This window comes from Brassica oleracea, chromosome C8, assembly GCF_000695525.1.
Source record: "Brassica oleracea var. oleracea cultivar TO1000 chromosome C8, BOL, whole genome shotgun sequence".
NCBI lineage: Eukaryota > Viridiplantae > Streptophyta > Magnoliopsida > Brassicales > Brassicaceae > Brassica > Brassica oleracea.
This window is the reverse complement of record NC_027755.1, coordinates 41,680,888-41,695,444: the sequence shown is the minus strand read 5'-3', so window position 1 is coordinate 41,695,444 and position 14,557 is coordinate 41,680,888. Positions and strand designations below refer to the sequence as shown.

Here is a 14,557-nt window from a genome sequence, read left to right as displayed (position 1 = left end):
AAAACAAAAGCACTTACGTAAGTGAAAAAAATTGCTCAACAGAAGGAACACCCACCACAACAAATCACTTGTATGAAGAAATATTTACCTTGCAATTTTCGTAAGTATTTTGAAGTATCTCCTTAAATAACAGCTTGGAATCAACTTTGTCCAGGAACTTTAAGTACAAATCATGAAAATTGGGCTCGATGCTTGCTCTATCAGGTATTTAACACCAGGAAGACAATCAGAAGAGCAGACAATAACCGCACATAAATTGCAAACAAAAAAACACAATTATTCGTACCTTTTCATAACCATATACTGTGCAAACCAAGGATAGTACTGCTGAGGCAAAATCTCAGCAAAATCTTTCCCTTTAGATTCAATGTTGGCTAAAGATATATTATTGATTATGAATGAAATTTTGTCCTGAACATCTGACGGTGGAGCCTGGAAAAAAAAACTTATTCTTGTCACTCATACCAAATATTAGACAATTAGCATGTTGGCAATTCACTATGCCATGTAACCAAAAGCAAATAATTCCAAATGTAAATGCAGAGCACAGCAGGTACGGTACCTCTATTGCGTTTTCCCTTCTCTCTGCTGCTGCAACCAGGGTTTCTATGTTCAAAGCAGAGCCAAACCCTGTGATAATCGACTATTAGTAACATTTCTTCTTATCATAGGAAAGAACTAGATTTCCTATCATATTTTAGAAAAATAATTATAAAGTTAAGACGACATGGAGATTACTCGTCGAAGTAGCTCCACGAGCTGGACGAACAAAACCAGCTGAGGTTGATGAAGAAGTCGAAATGCCAGGATTCTGCAAGGATAACTAGTGAGATTAAATGAATACTCCTCCCACCCACAGCCATAAATAAAACAGAAGAGAAAGTGATCACCTTAGGAGTGACAGAAACATCAACGGAAATGTTAGATGATGACGGCAGAAGCGGCTTTGCTTCGTTAGATGGAACACTTGGTACTCTGCTGCGGTCATCAATATGCACTTCATTTGTCTGTTGAGGCAGCACAGGAGAAGGAAGTTGCAACGCAGATTGACCAATTCCAGAACCAAACTGACAAAAACAAAAACAGAAATGATGTGTTAATTTACTTCTCGCCTTAAATTTTCGGGAAAGTTAATTTAGGGCCAAGAAAAATATAGCCCAGTCCATACTACGAGAAGTTTACAAATGTGCACATCATCTCTAAAGAGCTGCTAATGGAAGGCATGAGACTAGAAATATAAAGGATAAAGCATTCTTCTTCTTCACAAAAGAAACTTTTAATCAACACTATACCTCGCCATTTCCAGGGAAAGACTGTGAAAGACCAGGGTGCGAAACAGAGGCATCTGACTCTAAATTACCAGATGATATCCTTGAAAGTGCTTGTTCAATAACAGTGACTAACTCGGGATGAGTGCTACGCAGATGAGATATTTGTAAAATATGGTTGCAGTACTGAGGCAATTCAACCAGACGATTCACAAACTGTTCCAGAGCTTTGCTTCCAAAGAGAAACATCTGCATGAATCAGGAAATTAAGAAAATGACAGATCTCGTACAGTAAAAAGCGGGCAGACACAAATAAATCACAAAAGAATCCATACTTTTGAATCTGCAGGTTTACGCAAAGAATCCAAGACTAGACGCAGTGCCATACCCAATGTGATTGAGCTTATAAGCTGGTGCTTGATAACAGAACCTGAGATTTGCACAAGTCGCAAAGAGAATGTGACGACAGCAATACAAAATAGAAGAAAAGATGCTCAAACAATTGCCCGGTTATAGTACGCTAATAAATGTTGAGAATTAGACACAACAGCATGAACGGCAAAATGAATTCATGGTATCATCCCTTTACATAAAAGTAAAACATCCTTTAGAAGACCCACTCACCAAAGAGAATGGAAGCTATTTTCAGCTGCCTCTCGGGATACTTGGGGAAAAAACGATATTCCTCAAATAGATTATCAATCATGCATTCAAAAATTGATTTTTCCCTGTAAAAAAACAACCTCGTGATTTTGTTTATGCAATGAGAAGCCCGCAAAACTTGATAAGAAATTTGTCAAATAGGCATAGTTTGCCATTATCAAACCTCTGAACCAAAGAGTCCTTGTATAAGGAAAGCATTTGAACCATAGCATCAACACTCAGCTGACCAGAAAACATTTGATGAAAATAAGCGTTTGCTTCTGCCTCAACATCTTCTCCATATGCATTGGACGCTGATGAATCTTTAGCTTCGCCATTCTGCAGTTTCGAATTACAATCCAAGATTGCTGCATTTACTTTTTCTATATCTTCTACCAGTTGAGATGAAGTAATCACATTATCATGAGCTTTCAAAACCTGCAATGCATGTCAAAAAAATTAAACCCAATAGATATGACGCAATAGAATAGCCAAATAAAGGATCATAACTAACTTTCAAAAGCAAAGCTGTTGCATCCAAATGAAGATCTGATAAAGGATCAGACGGATGGAAATATTTGGAAGTAAAATCCTCCGATTGGCTAAAATGCACATTCTTGACAAATTTGAGACACTCCTGAAACATGAAAAAAGGTGGATTTTACATGTTAGACCGTTTGATTATGAAATTACAATAATAACTTTGATTGTGAAAGAATATGTTACCACAGCAAAGGTGTCCTTATACACATATAGACAGTTTGGCAGCCAGTTCTCAATGTCCAAAAATCCTCTCAGTGAGGCAAGGGCTGCCAATCTGATGCTGAATGAGACTGGAACTGATTCTAAAACGACAGAGAGAATCTGAAATTAAATCAAATAAAAAATTGATTAGTTCATAGATGCAGAGAAGCTAGTGTATGAAATAAGTCATAGTAAGGAGATAAATATTAAGTCAGCGTTACAACATATTCACCTTGAGCTCATGGCAGATTTCAATTATTCTGAGTATGCTGTCTACTTTAAGATTTTGGGCATTTAAAATCCCCCACAGAACGAGCTCAGCATTTTGATGCCAGAGATGAAGGATAAAACCACTATCCTGGGAATTCGTTATTATCAGTGGGAAAACAACAGAAAGCACCTCTCGCTGGATGAGATTATAGGCAGTCTGCAACAACGGGATGAACATGCTTAGCCAAACAAAAAAAATTCAAGGTTAAGAGAATATATCGTCAAAGAGCACTCATGACGAATTACTTTGATGTGTGCCATTCCAAGAAGCAGGGTTTTAGGACAATGTGTGAGTGGATAATGGAGCAGCGAACTAACTAAAACAGTATGACCTCTCTCGGCCAGCTGGCATAACACATCTAAGAGATCGAGAGATAGCCAAGCTTGATTGGAAAGTCCTAATTGTTGCTCATGGCTGTGCATGTTATTATCAACATATACCTGGAAAACAGATGGTCAAAAGAATAGTGACAGAAACCAGGAAGGACAGATCTAAAGACAGACGTGTGGTATCTCACCAGCTTCTTTGGAGAATGCGTAAAGGTGAACACTTCTGGTGGGGCGGCTATTGCATGCTTAAGAAAGGATAATTGACCTTCCATATTTTTCCAGACAGAAGCGCATACAGCATCCAGAGGAAATGGGTCCTGCACGAAGCAGTTTAACAGACTCAAACGACAGTGGAAGTGAAAACAACATATTGTGAACAGTCAAATTAGAGAACACACCTTGCAAGCAGTTTTATATAGGCGCATGAAAAACGAGAAAGACTCCATATTAGGGATGTCAAATCCACTATGGTCGAGATTCTCGATTACTTTCCTCCAGCTTGTGGCAGGAGCCTTGTTTAGCAGAAGAAAAAAAAGAGGATTAGCAAATAAGCTAGATGATTCATTAAATCCTTTGCTCAAAGGAATGATCATGCACAAAGAAAAAAGTGTAGTACAAAGAGTGAAATGAAGGTATCAGTGATGTTGATTAAGATGACTTACAAGCTGGATGATTGTTTCGATTAAGATGTCAGCATTCCACGACCTTGGCGTGGGAAGTTCAGTTGGAAGGCAGCATCCAAGGGCCAGAGCGAATGTTGGAAAGGTGGTGTGATTATCTTCACGATCAGGACATGCACGAGCGACATTTGCAAGAGTTCTGGCGATAGCAGCCTCTCTTAATGGTGCGAAAGTAGACAAGATCTCTTTGCATTGCTGGGCATCAGCAGTGAGACCACAACCTAATTCACCCATGAGATCTCCAACAGCAAGTTCCTTATCGATTTCATCAAGGATAGCCTCAATCTCGTTGTCACTGTGAAAATCCAAGCGGAAGAGAAAAGCGTTGAGAGTCGCAATATGGACTGGGAAGGAATAAGAGATGATAAGGGGCACCTGAAAACATAAGATTGGTGATCTTGAGGAGAAAGGAAAGGCGTAAGAGCAAAAGAGAAGTCATCTCGAGGTTGAGCAGAAGAGAGGATACGGAGGAAGGAATCCAAATGGCTGGAGAGGTCCTCAGATTGCTGGAGAAACAAGACAACATTCTGAATTTGCTCAGTTGACTCGAGCTGGCCAGGAGTGGCACACAGTTGCTCGATCTCGGCCAATAATAAGTTTCGTCCTACACAAGAAGAAACGACCAGACATTCATTAAATTAAATAAAAGGATAAACCAAACCTAGGAGAAGAAGCAATAAAGAAAAACGCACCACTTGACTTTGCATCGGATCTTTCAGAATCGGCGAGGACCAGAGCAACGCTAACTTTCTCAGGGATTGAAAAGCCCAACGCATTGGTCAAATCATCCACAAAATCGTCAGTGACCTCAACATCTTGGAGTGCGTGAGAAATCAGGGTTTGGAGATTATTAGAGTTGTTCAAAACGCGTTTGAAGACCAAGGATACAAGTTTCTCAAGCTGCAACGCATTAGGATGGCTTCTCCGGACGGTGAAGCAATCTATGCACGTCTTGAGAGCTGGAATGCTTGTCTCAATACCAACATCAACCAACTGCAATCATCAAGTTTTGCTCAGAATACAGATAATAAACTCAATCCATAATTCAAAAGAGAGAGAGAGAGGTTTACCTGACAGATCTCTTGAGCGATTGAGTCGACATCGGAACCATTAAAACTCTCGAGCAAGAACCGGGTATGGCCGGCGACCTTTGACGGAACCATCAGCATCGCGATCCGATATCCAAAATGCTTGCTAGGGTTTTCGGGGGAGAAGAGAAGATCCAACCAGAGTATCCGCTGATTCTGATCGTTCCCAAGTTTGCGATTTTTGCGTTTGGGTTTTGGTTGGTGGTGAATTCCTCCCCCACACATATACCGCCACTGCTAAGCCCATTCTTACTATTTTCTAAATGGGCCTTTTGTTTTATTTAAGGATTTACGGCCCACTTTAATAGACCCACTCGTACATATTTTCACTCTAATAGGACCCACCCGAAAATTGTATCATCTTCTCTCTCTTTTTGAATGAAATTGTATCATCTTTTTCACTCAACAAAAAGTATCTTCTACTGATTTTTTTGGTTAGAATATCTTCTAATTATTTCTCTTCATCTTCATTATTGGCTTCCTTTCAAACATATATACGATCATCATCATTTTGATTCTGAATATATCTTTCTAACCAGTACATAGAAAGCCACCGAGAGGTAGGGTTGTCCACTCTTGTCTCCAATGATTAGGTTCGTTATTTATCTGACCATCCAAATATATTACGTCTCTCTTCTTTCAAACTGATTTTTTTCACTGCTTATTAGTAGTTGTTTCTCTCAGTAAAAAATATATACATGTCATATTAATCATAGATTCATAGTATTAGTATCAGTTTTAAACCACTTTTGCGTGTTGCAACTCTGTCATGAAAGTCAGTTGGTCTAGCTCTTGGTCCAACTTACGATTATTTGATATAAATTTTAAGCGGGAAAGAGGACTGAACTTTATTATTAGTGTAAAGACAGAATGATGAAAAAAAAACAAAGAAAATGGGAAATCTTGAGGCCACTACAAGCAAGGATCGGATCACTTGGGCCCATAATTTTGTTGTTGGTTTTTTCTCTTGCTAAACACTAATTATTAGTTTATACTTATTTATACAGATACAATACAGGTTAGAGAGCTAAGTACAGAACCAGAAAATTATAATAAACTATTCATTGGCCCGACTGCATGCATGGCGTAGAGAGGGTTTTTGATTACATGATGATGGTGGCGCCCATGAGCTTCCCCCATAAAATGAGACGCGACATGCACGCCTCTGGTCCTTCTTTTGCCTGCACTTATTTATATACGCCTTAAGAAATTCCTAACAAGCTACCAATATATACCATGCCCATGTGATGTCTGCCTAATTGCCTATCTCTTTTATTCATACACACACTAGTAAATGTTCCTCGTGAAAGATATATAGCCAACAAACAAACACAAAAATGTTATTTTCCATAACCAGTGTTGGTATTTATATTATTAGTTATGTTACTTACAAATCGAGGAAGAGTGGATCTCGTGAGGATGAGAGAGGGATAGGGAGGGGGGTGTGTTTAACATGGCCAACCAAACTCCTAAACTATCGCTTGAAAACTGCCACATGTACCACTCGTAACTTCAGATCGACGTTGATCTTGTCTCCTCTCCGTTTCTTCAGTCACATGATCGGTGCGTGTAATCAACGCACAACCAACAATGTGTAGACTGTCGTCGAGTCGCATCCAAGTTGCCTCGTTGTTACTTGTTTTGATAGTAACTGACAGATTTTTGAAGGGGAGAATAAAAAAAGAGAGAGGACAAGTAACCTGTTAGATAAAAACCTAAACATCAATAAATGTCCTAACAGCGAACAATAAATATGTACCCAACAGCACTAACCCAAACCTTCCTCATTAAATTCATCTCAATCCATTAACAGAATCTCATGTTCAGCTAAATAAACATCTAACATGCAAAACCAAGATCAACAACAAAAAAGAAGTAGCGTAAAATTTGTAACTTCCTTATTTGGTTAGGTTATTATATAGTATTGACTAAAAACAAGTGGACCCTCGTCATTGTGTGCATTGGCCGTAAAGCCATCCAAAAGCTAAAAAAAGATTAGATCGTAAAGCCAGAAACAACGCATTAGATGATTGCTTACATAGTAACTATAGAAAATTTACTATATAATTTAGTCTATAACGCTTTTTTTATGTAGTTGTATCCAATGTAATTATATAAATTAAATGAAAAATAAACAATAAAATAAAATAAATACATTCCTACAATTTCTTTTGCGTTAGAAAACATTTTTGTTTAAGAAAAACATGCCTTCTATAGTTATTTTTTCATTTTAGTTTATAAACTAAATAAATTACGATTGGTAATTTTTATGGTTGTAGCTAAAAAATAAAGCTAAAAATAGTTGATACAAACCAACCAATTATCTCCACCAATTTATTTAAAAGGATATACCGTAATTCATCTAATGAACATAATAAGAGAACCTGCCATTCTACATGAAGTCTGTTGTTGGATAGAGGGTATGATTATCAAACTCTTTCTCGCTCCTTCAAGTGCCATATCATTGTTTTATTTCATATTTTTAAATTATACTACTAAATGGTATATATTCTATGGGCTTAATTAACTCTTTTCCATGCATATGATCTGAGTAATCCATATGAAATATGTAAGTGTTGGAGAAGAAGCACAAAAGTATCCACGGTTTTTTTTAGTAGTTTCTATTGACCAGCCAGCAGATTAATTTAGACAAAGATACATGCAACTTAACTTAAACGTATTTTATACTCGCATGAGATGCATGTTTCGGTTGTACAACTTAACTTAGTGGATATGATAGAAAAATTTGATGGATTAGCCGGTTTTCACTACGGATCGCATGCCTCCTTTCATCAAGTACATCGTGGTTTAGACCCAAAACAACTACATCGTGGTTTAGAGTTGTTCATATTCCTAGGATCTGCAACGAGCGAGCATCCTTAGCTAAGGATGCCAAACAATGAAGTGTTATTTTCTCCCGCGTAAATCAGAAAATGCTAGACAGAGATGTTCCCATAAACATGATTTCCATAGACCAGAACTTGATTTGATAAAGTGGATTGTTGACAAAAAAACTCAATAGAATAGAAAGATAATCACAATTTTTCCTATCAAGTTTGTAATCTCTAGAAATTGGTAACAAAAATAATCCATGGATGGGGAGGGTTTATCACGTCAAACAAATTAATAATGAAAATTTCAAACACCTAGTAGAATAAGATATAAATAATACATAACGTTTCCTCTTTACTCGTAAATAATAAAACAGTACTATAAACATTTTCATTGATAATATCTAACTGGTATATTAGTATCTGAAAACTATTTAAAATGTTTTCATGATTTTCTTAAGGTTTGAGATATTTCATTCAGAGTATTCATAAATTATGATACCAGTCGGTTACAGCCTAAGATGAAAATGCTCTAAATGTGATCAGTTTCCTTTATGTTTGAAGTTAGTAAAAGCATGTTTAATGGAAAATTTTTAGGGCGGAGTTCTTAGCGGAATATAAGAATCCGTCTCTTAACTTTTAACTAAAAAAGCTAAGAACCGGTTCTTAAATAAGATATTTAAGAACCGGTTCATAGCTTTTTTAGTTAAAAGTTAAGAGACGAATTCTTATGTTCCGCTAAGAGCATCTTTATCGCATATACGTTTCTTATTTTATTTTTTTCTGATTTAAAAAAATAAAAATAAAATCAAACCAATCGCGGGCCGCCACGTGTCAGTGGGGCCCGCGAACAGTTCAACAGACGTCTCCTATTTCGCGATTTCTGGAGACGTTTTTCTGGTTTCAGTGGGGCCCACACCCACTTTTTCCTAAAAACCCACCATAGAAACGTGAGATAAATGTGCTCTAAGAACTCCATTCCAAGACCAACCGCAACGAGGGTCCATGACTGTCTCTTAGCGTTAATCCTTAGGTTAGTTTTAATATAATAATAGTTATTATGTTAATTTAGCTAAGGATTGGTCCGTCGGGAAGGAGTTTAAGGAGCTGATCCTTGTGTACGTGGCAACGTTTGAGTGGGACGGGTTCCGTTTGGGCTTGGGTTGGGTTTAGAAAAATTAGGTCATTCTCGACCGAGACCGGAAAAAAAAAGAGGTCTCGATGATAAGGCGATAGCGCGGCGATTTCTCTCCATCGGCTTCACGAAGGTAAATCAAAGCCTGAACTTGTATATTTGTTCGATTTAGATCAGTTTTCATCTTGTTTCCTCTCAATTAAGGGTTCGGGAATGGGGTTTCAATCGATTTGCGGTTACGATTGAAATTAGTGTTTCAAAAAGATTTGGGGTAAAATCGATTTGGGGTTAAAATCGATTATGGGCTATTGTAGAAAGGGTTTCAAAACGATTTTGGTTTCAATCGGAATCAGATATGTTTTTTTTTCTTATACGGTTTCGAAACGATTTTGGTTTCAAGCTCAAGCGGATCTTCTCTTTTTTCTTAACGGTTTCAAAACCTTTTAGGTTTATATGTGTTCGCTTTCAATCGGTTGTAAATGATTTGTCATTTTTTTCAATCCATAAGAGAAGTTATTGTTCTTTAAGTATGTTCTTTCAATCGGTCCTTGCTTTCGTTGCTATAAGTTATTGTTCTTTAACTATGTTCTTTCATCATTTGTCTCAGGTTAACGAAAATGGGACAAGATTACAGCTACAGCCAGCCTTCTTCATCATCAAACTCTCTAGACATGACCTCCCTTCTTGAAGCAGAAGCTCCGTTGTACTTACACTCCTAAAGATCCCTACAAAAGGTAATTCACGTGCGACAATGTCGATGATGGGGATTGCCACATTTGGAAATGGTGGGAAGTGGCCGTTACGGAGGAGATGTGTGAGTTTCAGAGACAACTCCGACAGCTTAAGGATCAATCTTTTGAGTGTGACCAGAAGCTGGTTAAGCTACAGAAGACCGTCTGTGAGCTAAAGAAGAAATCAGCGACTACAAATGGCTTTGCATTGGCAGTTTGTGTAATGGTCTCCGCATTAGTTTTTATAGGTTTGGCGGATATGTTTCTGACTGGTAAGTATCTCTCTTGTGCTTTTGGTTGTTGTTAATGCTATCTAGTAAAACTTTTGACTGTTTCATCTTATGTTTTTGCAGGAAGAGCTTCAAAGAAGTAAACCAGAGCGTCCTCAAGCTCGAGAGTGTCTGTATAATTAGGTACGATTACTACAACCTCCTACTCTCTTTTCTTTGAATTAATAAAAACATATATTAGTGTATTTTATTTGTTTAAAAGTTTGATTGTTCTTGCGTAAATGTTACCTTCCTACCGCCTCAGATTTGATTGTTTTAAATGTTATAGTACTTTGCAAATGGGTGTTAGTCTGATTTGATTGGTGTTTAATGCAACTAGTTAGCTTTCTATCTTCCTAACTGCTCGGTTTTTATTGGCTTTAAATGTTTCTTAGTTTAAGCTCGCCTACTTAAGTCTTTGTGTTGCTATTAGAGTGACACAGACCAATCTGTTAACATGGATAAGAACACTAGTTATGTGAACCTATTGTTTAGTCAATCTCAGACTCCAGTGGACCTTGATTCACCCGAACCTTTTTGGTTCGGTAGCCAAGGTCCTAATGAGTCTGTTTTCGAGCCTGTTGTCGAGTGTGGTGTCGACACTAGTGGCGACTCTGGTGTGAAGGAGAGGAGGAAATGGTCTCCCAAAGAGGATAAAATCCTTATTGGTGCTTGGCTTAACACCAGTAAGGACCCTGTCGTCAGCAATGAGCAGAAAGCTGATGCTTTCTGGAACCGGATTGTAGACTTCTACAACGCAAGCCTTCACCTGGTTGGGACAGTACCGAGGAAGCTTCGTCCGTGCAAGCAGAGGTGGGCTAGGATCAACGAGCAAGTATCCAAGTTTGTTGGATGTTATGATGCCGCTCTAAGGGAGCAGAGAAGTGGTCAAAATGATGATGATGTGATGAAAGCTGCGTTAGACATATTCTTCAATAATAACGAGTACAAGTTCGCCCTGGATCACTGCTGGAGGGAGCTGAGGCATGACCAAAAATGGTGTGCTACCTATCTCGCTAAGGACGGTGGAAAGGAAAAGCGGAAACAAGTGTTGGAAGTTGATAGAGAAGAAAAGGAAGTGGGCGAACCAGAGGGGAGACCTATCGGGGTTAAGACTGCGAAAGCTGGTAGTAAGCTGAAGAAGAGTGTTAGAGAAGAGGAGTTGTCAAAGCTACATGGTGTTTTATAAATGAAAGAAAAACTCTCAAGGCATAAACTCCTTGATCGTTTACTCGCGAAGACAGAGCCACTGTCTGAGCTGGAAACTAGTCTTAAACTCAAGCTAATGTCCGAAATGTTATGATGTCTTAATCTTGTTTTGAGGTAGTTATCTTGTATTGTGCATTTGATGCTTTAAAACTATACTCACTGTTGTCTTATTTGATGTGTCAGGTCAAGCAGAAGGCATGTGAACCAAGTCACGAGTGCATTTGGAGGTGTGAAAGTCGGTTGGTCTTTACCTCATGTCAAGGAACTCACGGGTTCTTCTTATGTAGTATAAAGTAGTCGTCATGCTTGTCTTTAGTTTCCTATCTCGTTCATCAAAACTTGTTTCCTTTAGGTTTCTATCTCTTTATTGTATCTTCACGTTTCCTTGGCGAGGTTGTAATATTTTGGTACCAAGTCTTTGTAAGATCACCCTGCTACAACAAGAAGTTGCATCTTTTGCTTCGATTTATAACACAAGTACTACTAGCTCTTCTCTTTAACTTCAACAAGTTTCAATTTTAGAAACATATCACTTATAAACTTGTGTAAATAATAGAAATTGATATAGAAACTTGAAAAAAGATTAGAATTGCTATAAAGACTTGAAAAAAAAAATTGGGAAAAAAAAATTGTTATAGAAACCACTTTTAAAATTGATTAAAAGATTAGAATTGCTATAAAGACTTGAAAAAAAAAATTGGGAAAAAAAAATTGTTATAGAAACCACTTTTAAAATTGATTAAAAGATTAGAATTGCTATAGAAACTTGAAAAAAAAAACTAAAAAAAAAATAACTTATGATGTTCAATATTATTGGTTTCAAGGAGGGATACCTAAAAATGTCATCATCTTCATCCGATGAAGTCGAAGCAAGACTGGAAGAAATTTTCGACGAAATCGTCGAAGATACATACAATGACATAGTCGAGTCCCAAACGAATAAGCAAAGGAGACATGCTTATATAGAACGAAACCGTGAAGCAGGACACGACTGTTTATGGAATGACTACTTCAGCGAAGATTCGACATTCCCGGTACATTTATTCAGGCGCCGTTTCCGCATGAATAATGAATTATTCTTGTGTATTGTCCATGGCCTCGCAGAGAACGTTCCTTTCTTTCGACAAAGAAGAGATGCGACCGGGAGGTTTGGTCTTTCTCCACTACAAAAATGTACGGCAGCTATTCGTCAGCTAGCTTATGGTTCTGCGGCTGACACGGTAGACAAATATCTCCGACTTGGTGAAAGCACGACACTTTCGTGTTTACACCATTTCACCGACGGAATAATACAGTTATTCGGAGATGAGTATCTACGAAGACCCACACCAGAGGATCTTCAACGACTCCTCGATATTGGAGAGAAACACGGGTTTCCTGGGATGGTAGGAAGCATTGACTGTATGCATTGGGAGTGGAAAAATTGCCCAACCGCTTGGAAAGGACAGTACGCACGTGGATCAGGAAAACTGACAATTGTCTTAGAGGCTGTGGCTTCACAAGATCTTTGGATATGACACGCTTTTTTTGGTCCTCCAGGTACCATAAACGATATTAATGTCCTCGATCGGTCTCCTGTATTTGAAGACATTTTCCAAGGCCGAGCTCCCAGGTTAGAGTATGTGGTCAACGGACACATGTATAAGTTGGTGTATTATCTCACAGACGGTATATATCCCAAATGGTCGACCTTCTTCCAATCTATCTCGCACCCTCAAGGTCCTAAAGCAGAGTTATTTGCTAGACTTCAAGAAGCAACCCGAAAAGATGTGGAACAGGCTTTTGGAATTTTGCAAGCTCGATTTGCGATTGTGAAAAACCCGGCTCTTTCATTGGACAAAGAAAAGATAGGGAAGATTATGAGAGCATGTATCATACTACACAATATGATAGTCGAAAATGAACGAGATGGATACATTTAGTACGATATATCTGAATTTGAAGAAGACGGCACGAGAAGTTCACGGGTACATACCGACAGGCCTACAAATATCGCTAATATGCTTGGCATTCAGGATGATGTTCACGATAAGCGTTTACATCAACGATTGAAAAATGATTTGATTGAAAATATTTGAAACAAATTTGGTGATTGAATATTATTAATAAATATTGTATCTTTCTATTAAATCATGTTATAAATAAAAAAATTTAATTTCACTTTTTTAAAAAAATAAAATTTTTTATTAGTAAGGATTCCAAAAGTGAGACTCACCATTGGACTTACATATTTGATTAGGGTAAGCCTCACCATTGTGGAACTCCATTTAAAACTCCATTCTAAGAGCACTTGCAATGGGGTATGACAACGAATCCGTCAGCCGGTCCGTTGCACTTTTTGGATTTTTTAACAAATATAAACCCAGCCCATTTGACGGATTGATCCGTAAATTGCATCTTGACGGACCCGGTCCGTGGGCGACGTGGCGGAAATAGATTAGACGGAGGCGCGAATGTGTTTGGTCTTGGCGAGAAAAAAATCGTCATTTCGACGAAAGCAAAGAAAAAAAAAACCTCTCAACTCTCTAGGGCGATTGTCGGATCTCACCTTCGCGATTCAACTCCGTCTGATCGTCAAGGTAAGTAGAAGCGTTTTTTTCTATATTAATCGAACTAGATTGTTTCCATTTATATTCAATAGAGTTGGAATCGTTTCGTATCAGAATTAGGGTTCGAAAAAAATCTGCGATTTGGGGATTTTTTATTTTCAATTGATTTGCTTTCGTTTCAATCGATTTTGTTTTGTTTCAATCGATTATTTTCCGTTTAAATCAGGTTTCGATTAGTTTTCGATCGATTTAGGGATTTGAAGACCCTTTTGGGTCTTGATTGATTTAGGGATTTGAAAACCCTTTTGGGTCTCTAACTATTTTTTTCCACTTACCCTCTCTCGCTCACACACACACACCAGTGAAGGGAGCGCGTTTGGTCACAGCAACAGTTACAAAACAAAAGGGTTGTTTGTTTCACCATTTGTCATCTTCATCTAGATGATTCATTTGTATGATCTATTTAGATGATCCATTCAGATTTTTGTGACTGTTTGTTTGTCCATCCAAATAGCTCATTTAGATGAATCATCTAAATGAATCTTATATTTGTTTCTTTATTTTCATTTCCATCTAAAAGAGTTTAGTAAACAAATTATCAAAACATCATTGTGTTGATTTAATCATATATTTGATATTAATTTTAACTATATTATATTTAATTATTTAATCTAATATATTTACATTAGAATTATTTCAAAATTAACGAGTTTTTTTGCGGTTTTGGGGGGGGAAACAAATTTTTTTGGTTTTAGCGGAAAAACGCACTTTTCGATTTTGGCCAGAAAACGAGATTTTGCGATTTAGGCGG

The 14,557-nt window shown here is 37.7% G+C and overlaps 1 protein-coding gene and 1 long non-coding RNA gene across 2 annotated transcripts in view; one reads left to right on the top strand and one right to left on the bottom strand.

Moving 5' to 3' along the window:
* Positions 1-5,205, bottom strand: part of LOC106309435 (CCR4-NOT transcription complex subunit 1-like) — a 13,008-nt gene extending 7,803 nt beyond the window's left edge. The window contains exons 1-19 of the mRNA XM_013746460.1: positions 5,005-5,205; positions 4,627-4,927; positions 4,310-4,538; positions 3,917-4,229; positions 3,653-3,766; positions 3,443-3,571; positions 3,171-3,365; positions 2,887-3,081; positions 2,637-2,774; positions 2,425-2,547; positions 2,095-2,348; positions 1,893-1,996; positions 1,604-1,698; positions 1,293-1,517; positions 891-1,067; positions 739-811; positions 563-630; positions 287-432; positions 89-197 (exon numbers count right to left, since the gene is read on the bottom strand). Of these exons, the coding sequence (XP_013601914.1) occupies positions 89-197; positions 287-432; positions 563-630; positions 739-811; positions 891-1,067; positions 1,293-1,517; positions 1,604-1,698; positions 1,893-1,996; positions 2,095-2,348; positions 2,425-2,547; positions 2,637-2,774; positions 2,887-3,081; positions 3,171-3,365; positions 3,443-3,571; positions 3,653-3,766; positions 3,917-4,229; positions 4,310-4,538; positions 4,627-4,927; positions 5,005-5,103 (3,087 nt within the window). The 5' untranslated portion in view covers positions 5,104-5,205. The remainder of the gene's footprint in view (positions 1-88; positions 198-286; positions 433-562; positions 631-738; positions 812-890; positions 1,068-1,292; positions 1,518-1,603; positions 1,699-1,892; positions 1,997-2,094; positions 2,349-2,424; positions 2,548-2,636; positions 2,775-2,886; positions 3,082-3,170; positions 3,366-3,442; positions 3,572-3,652; positions 3,767-3,916; positions 4,230-4,309; positions 4,539-4,626; positions 4,928-5,004) is intronic.
* Positions 5,206-9,916: 4,711 nt separating this feature from the next.
* Positions 9,917-11,411, top strand: LOC106308429. The gene is made up of 3 exons (XR_001263570.1): positions 9,917-9,991; positions 10,073-10,132; positions 11,381-11,411. It is a non-coding gene; the product is annotated as an uncharacterized LOC106308429 (long non-coding RNA).
* Positions 11,412-14,557: the final 3,146 nt, after the last annotated feature.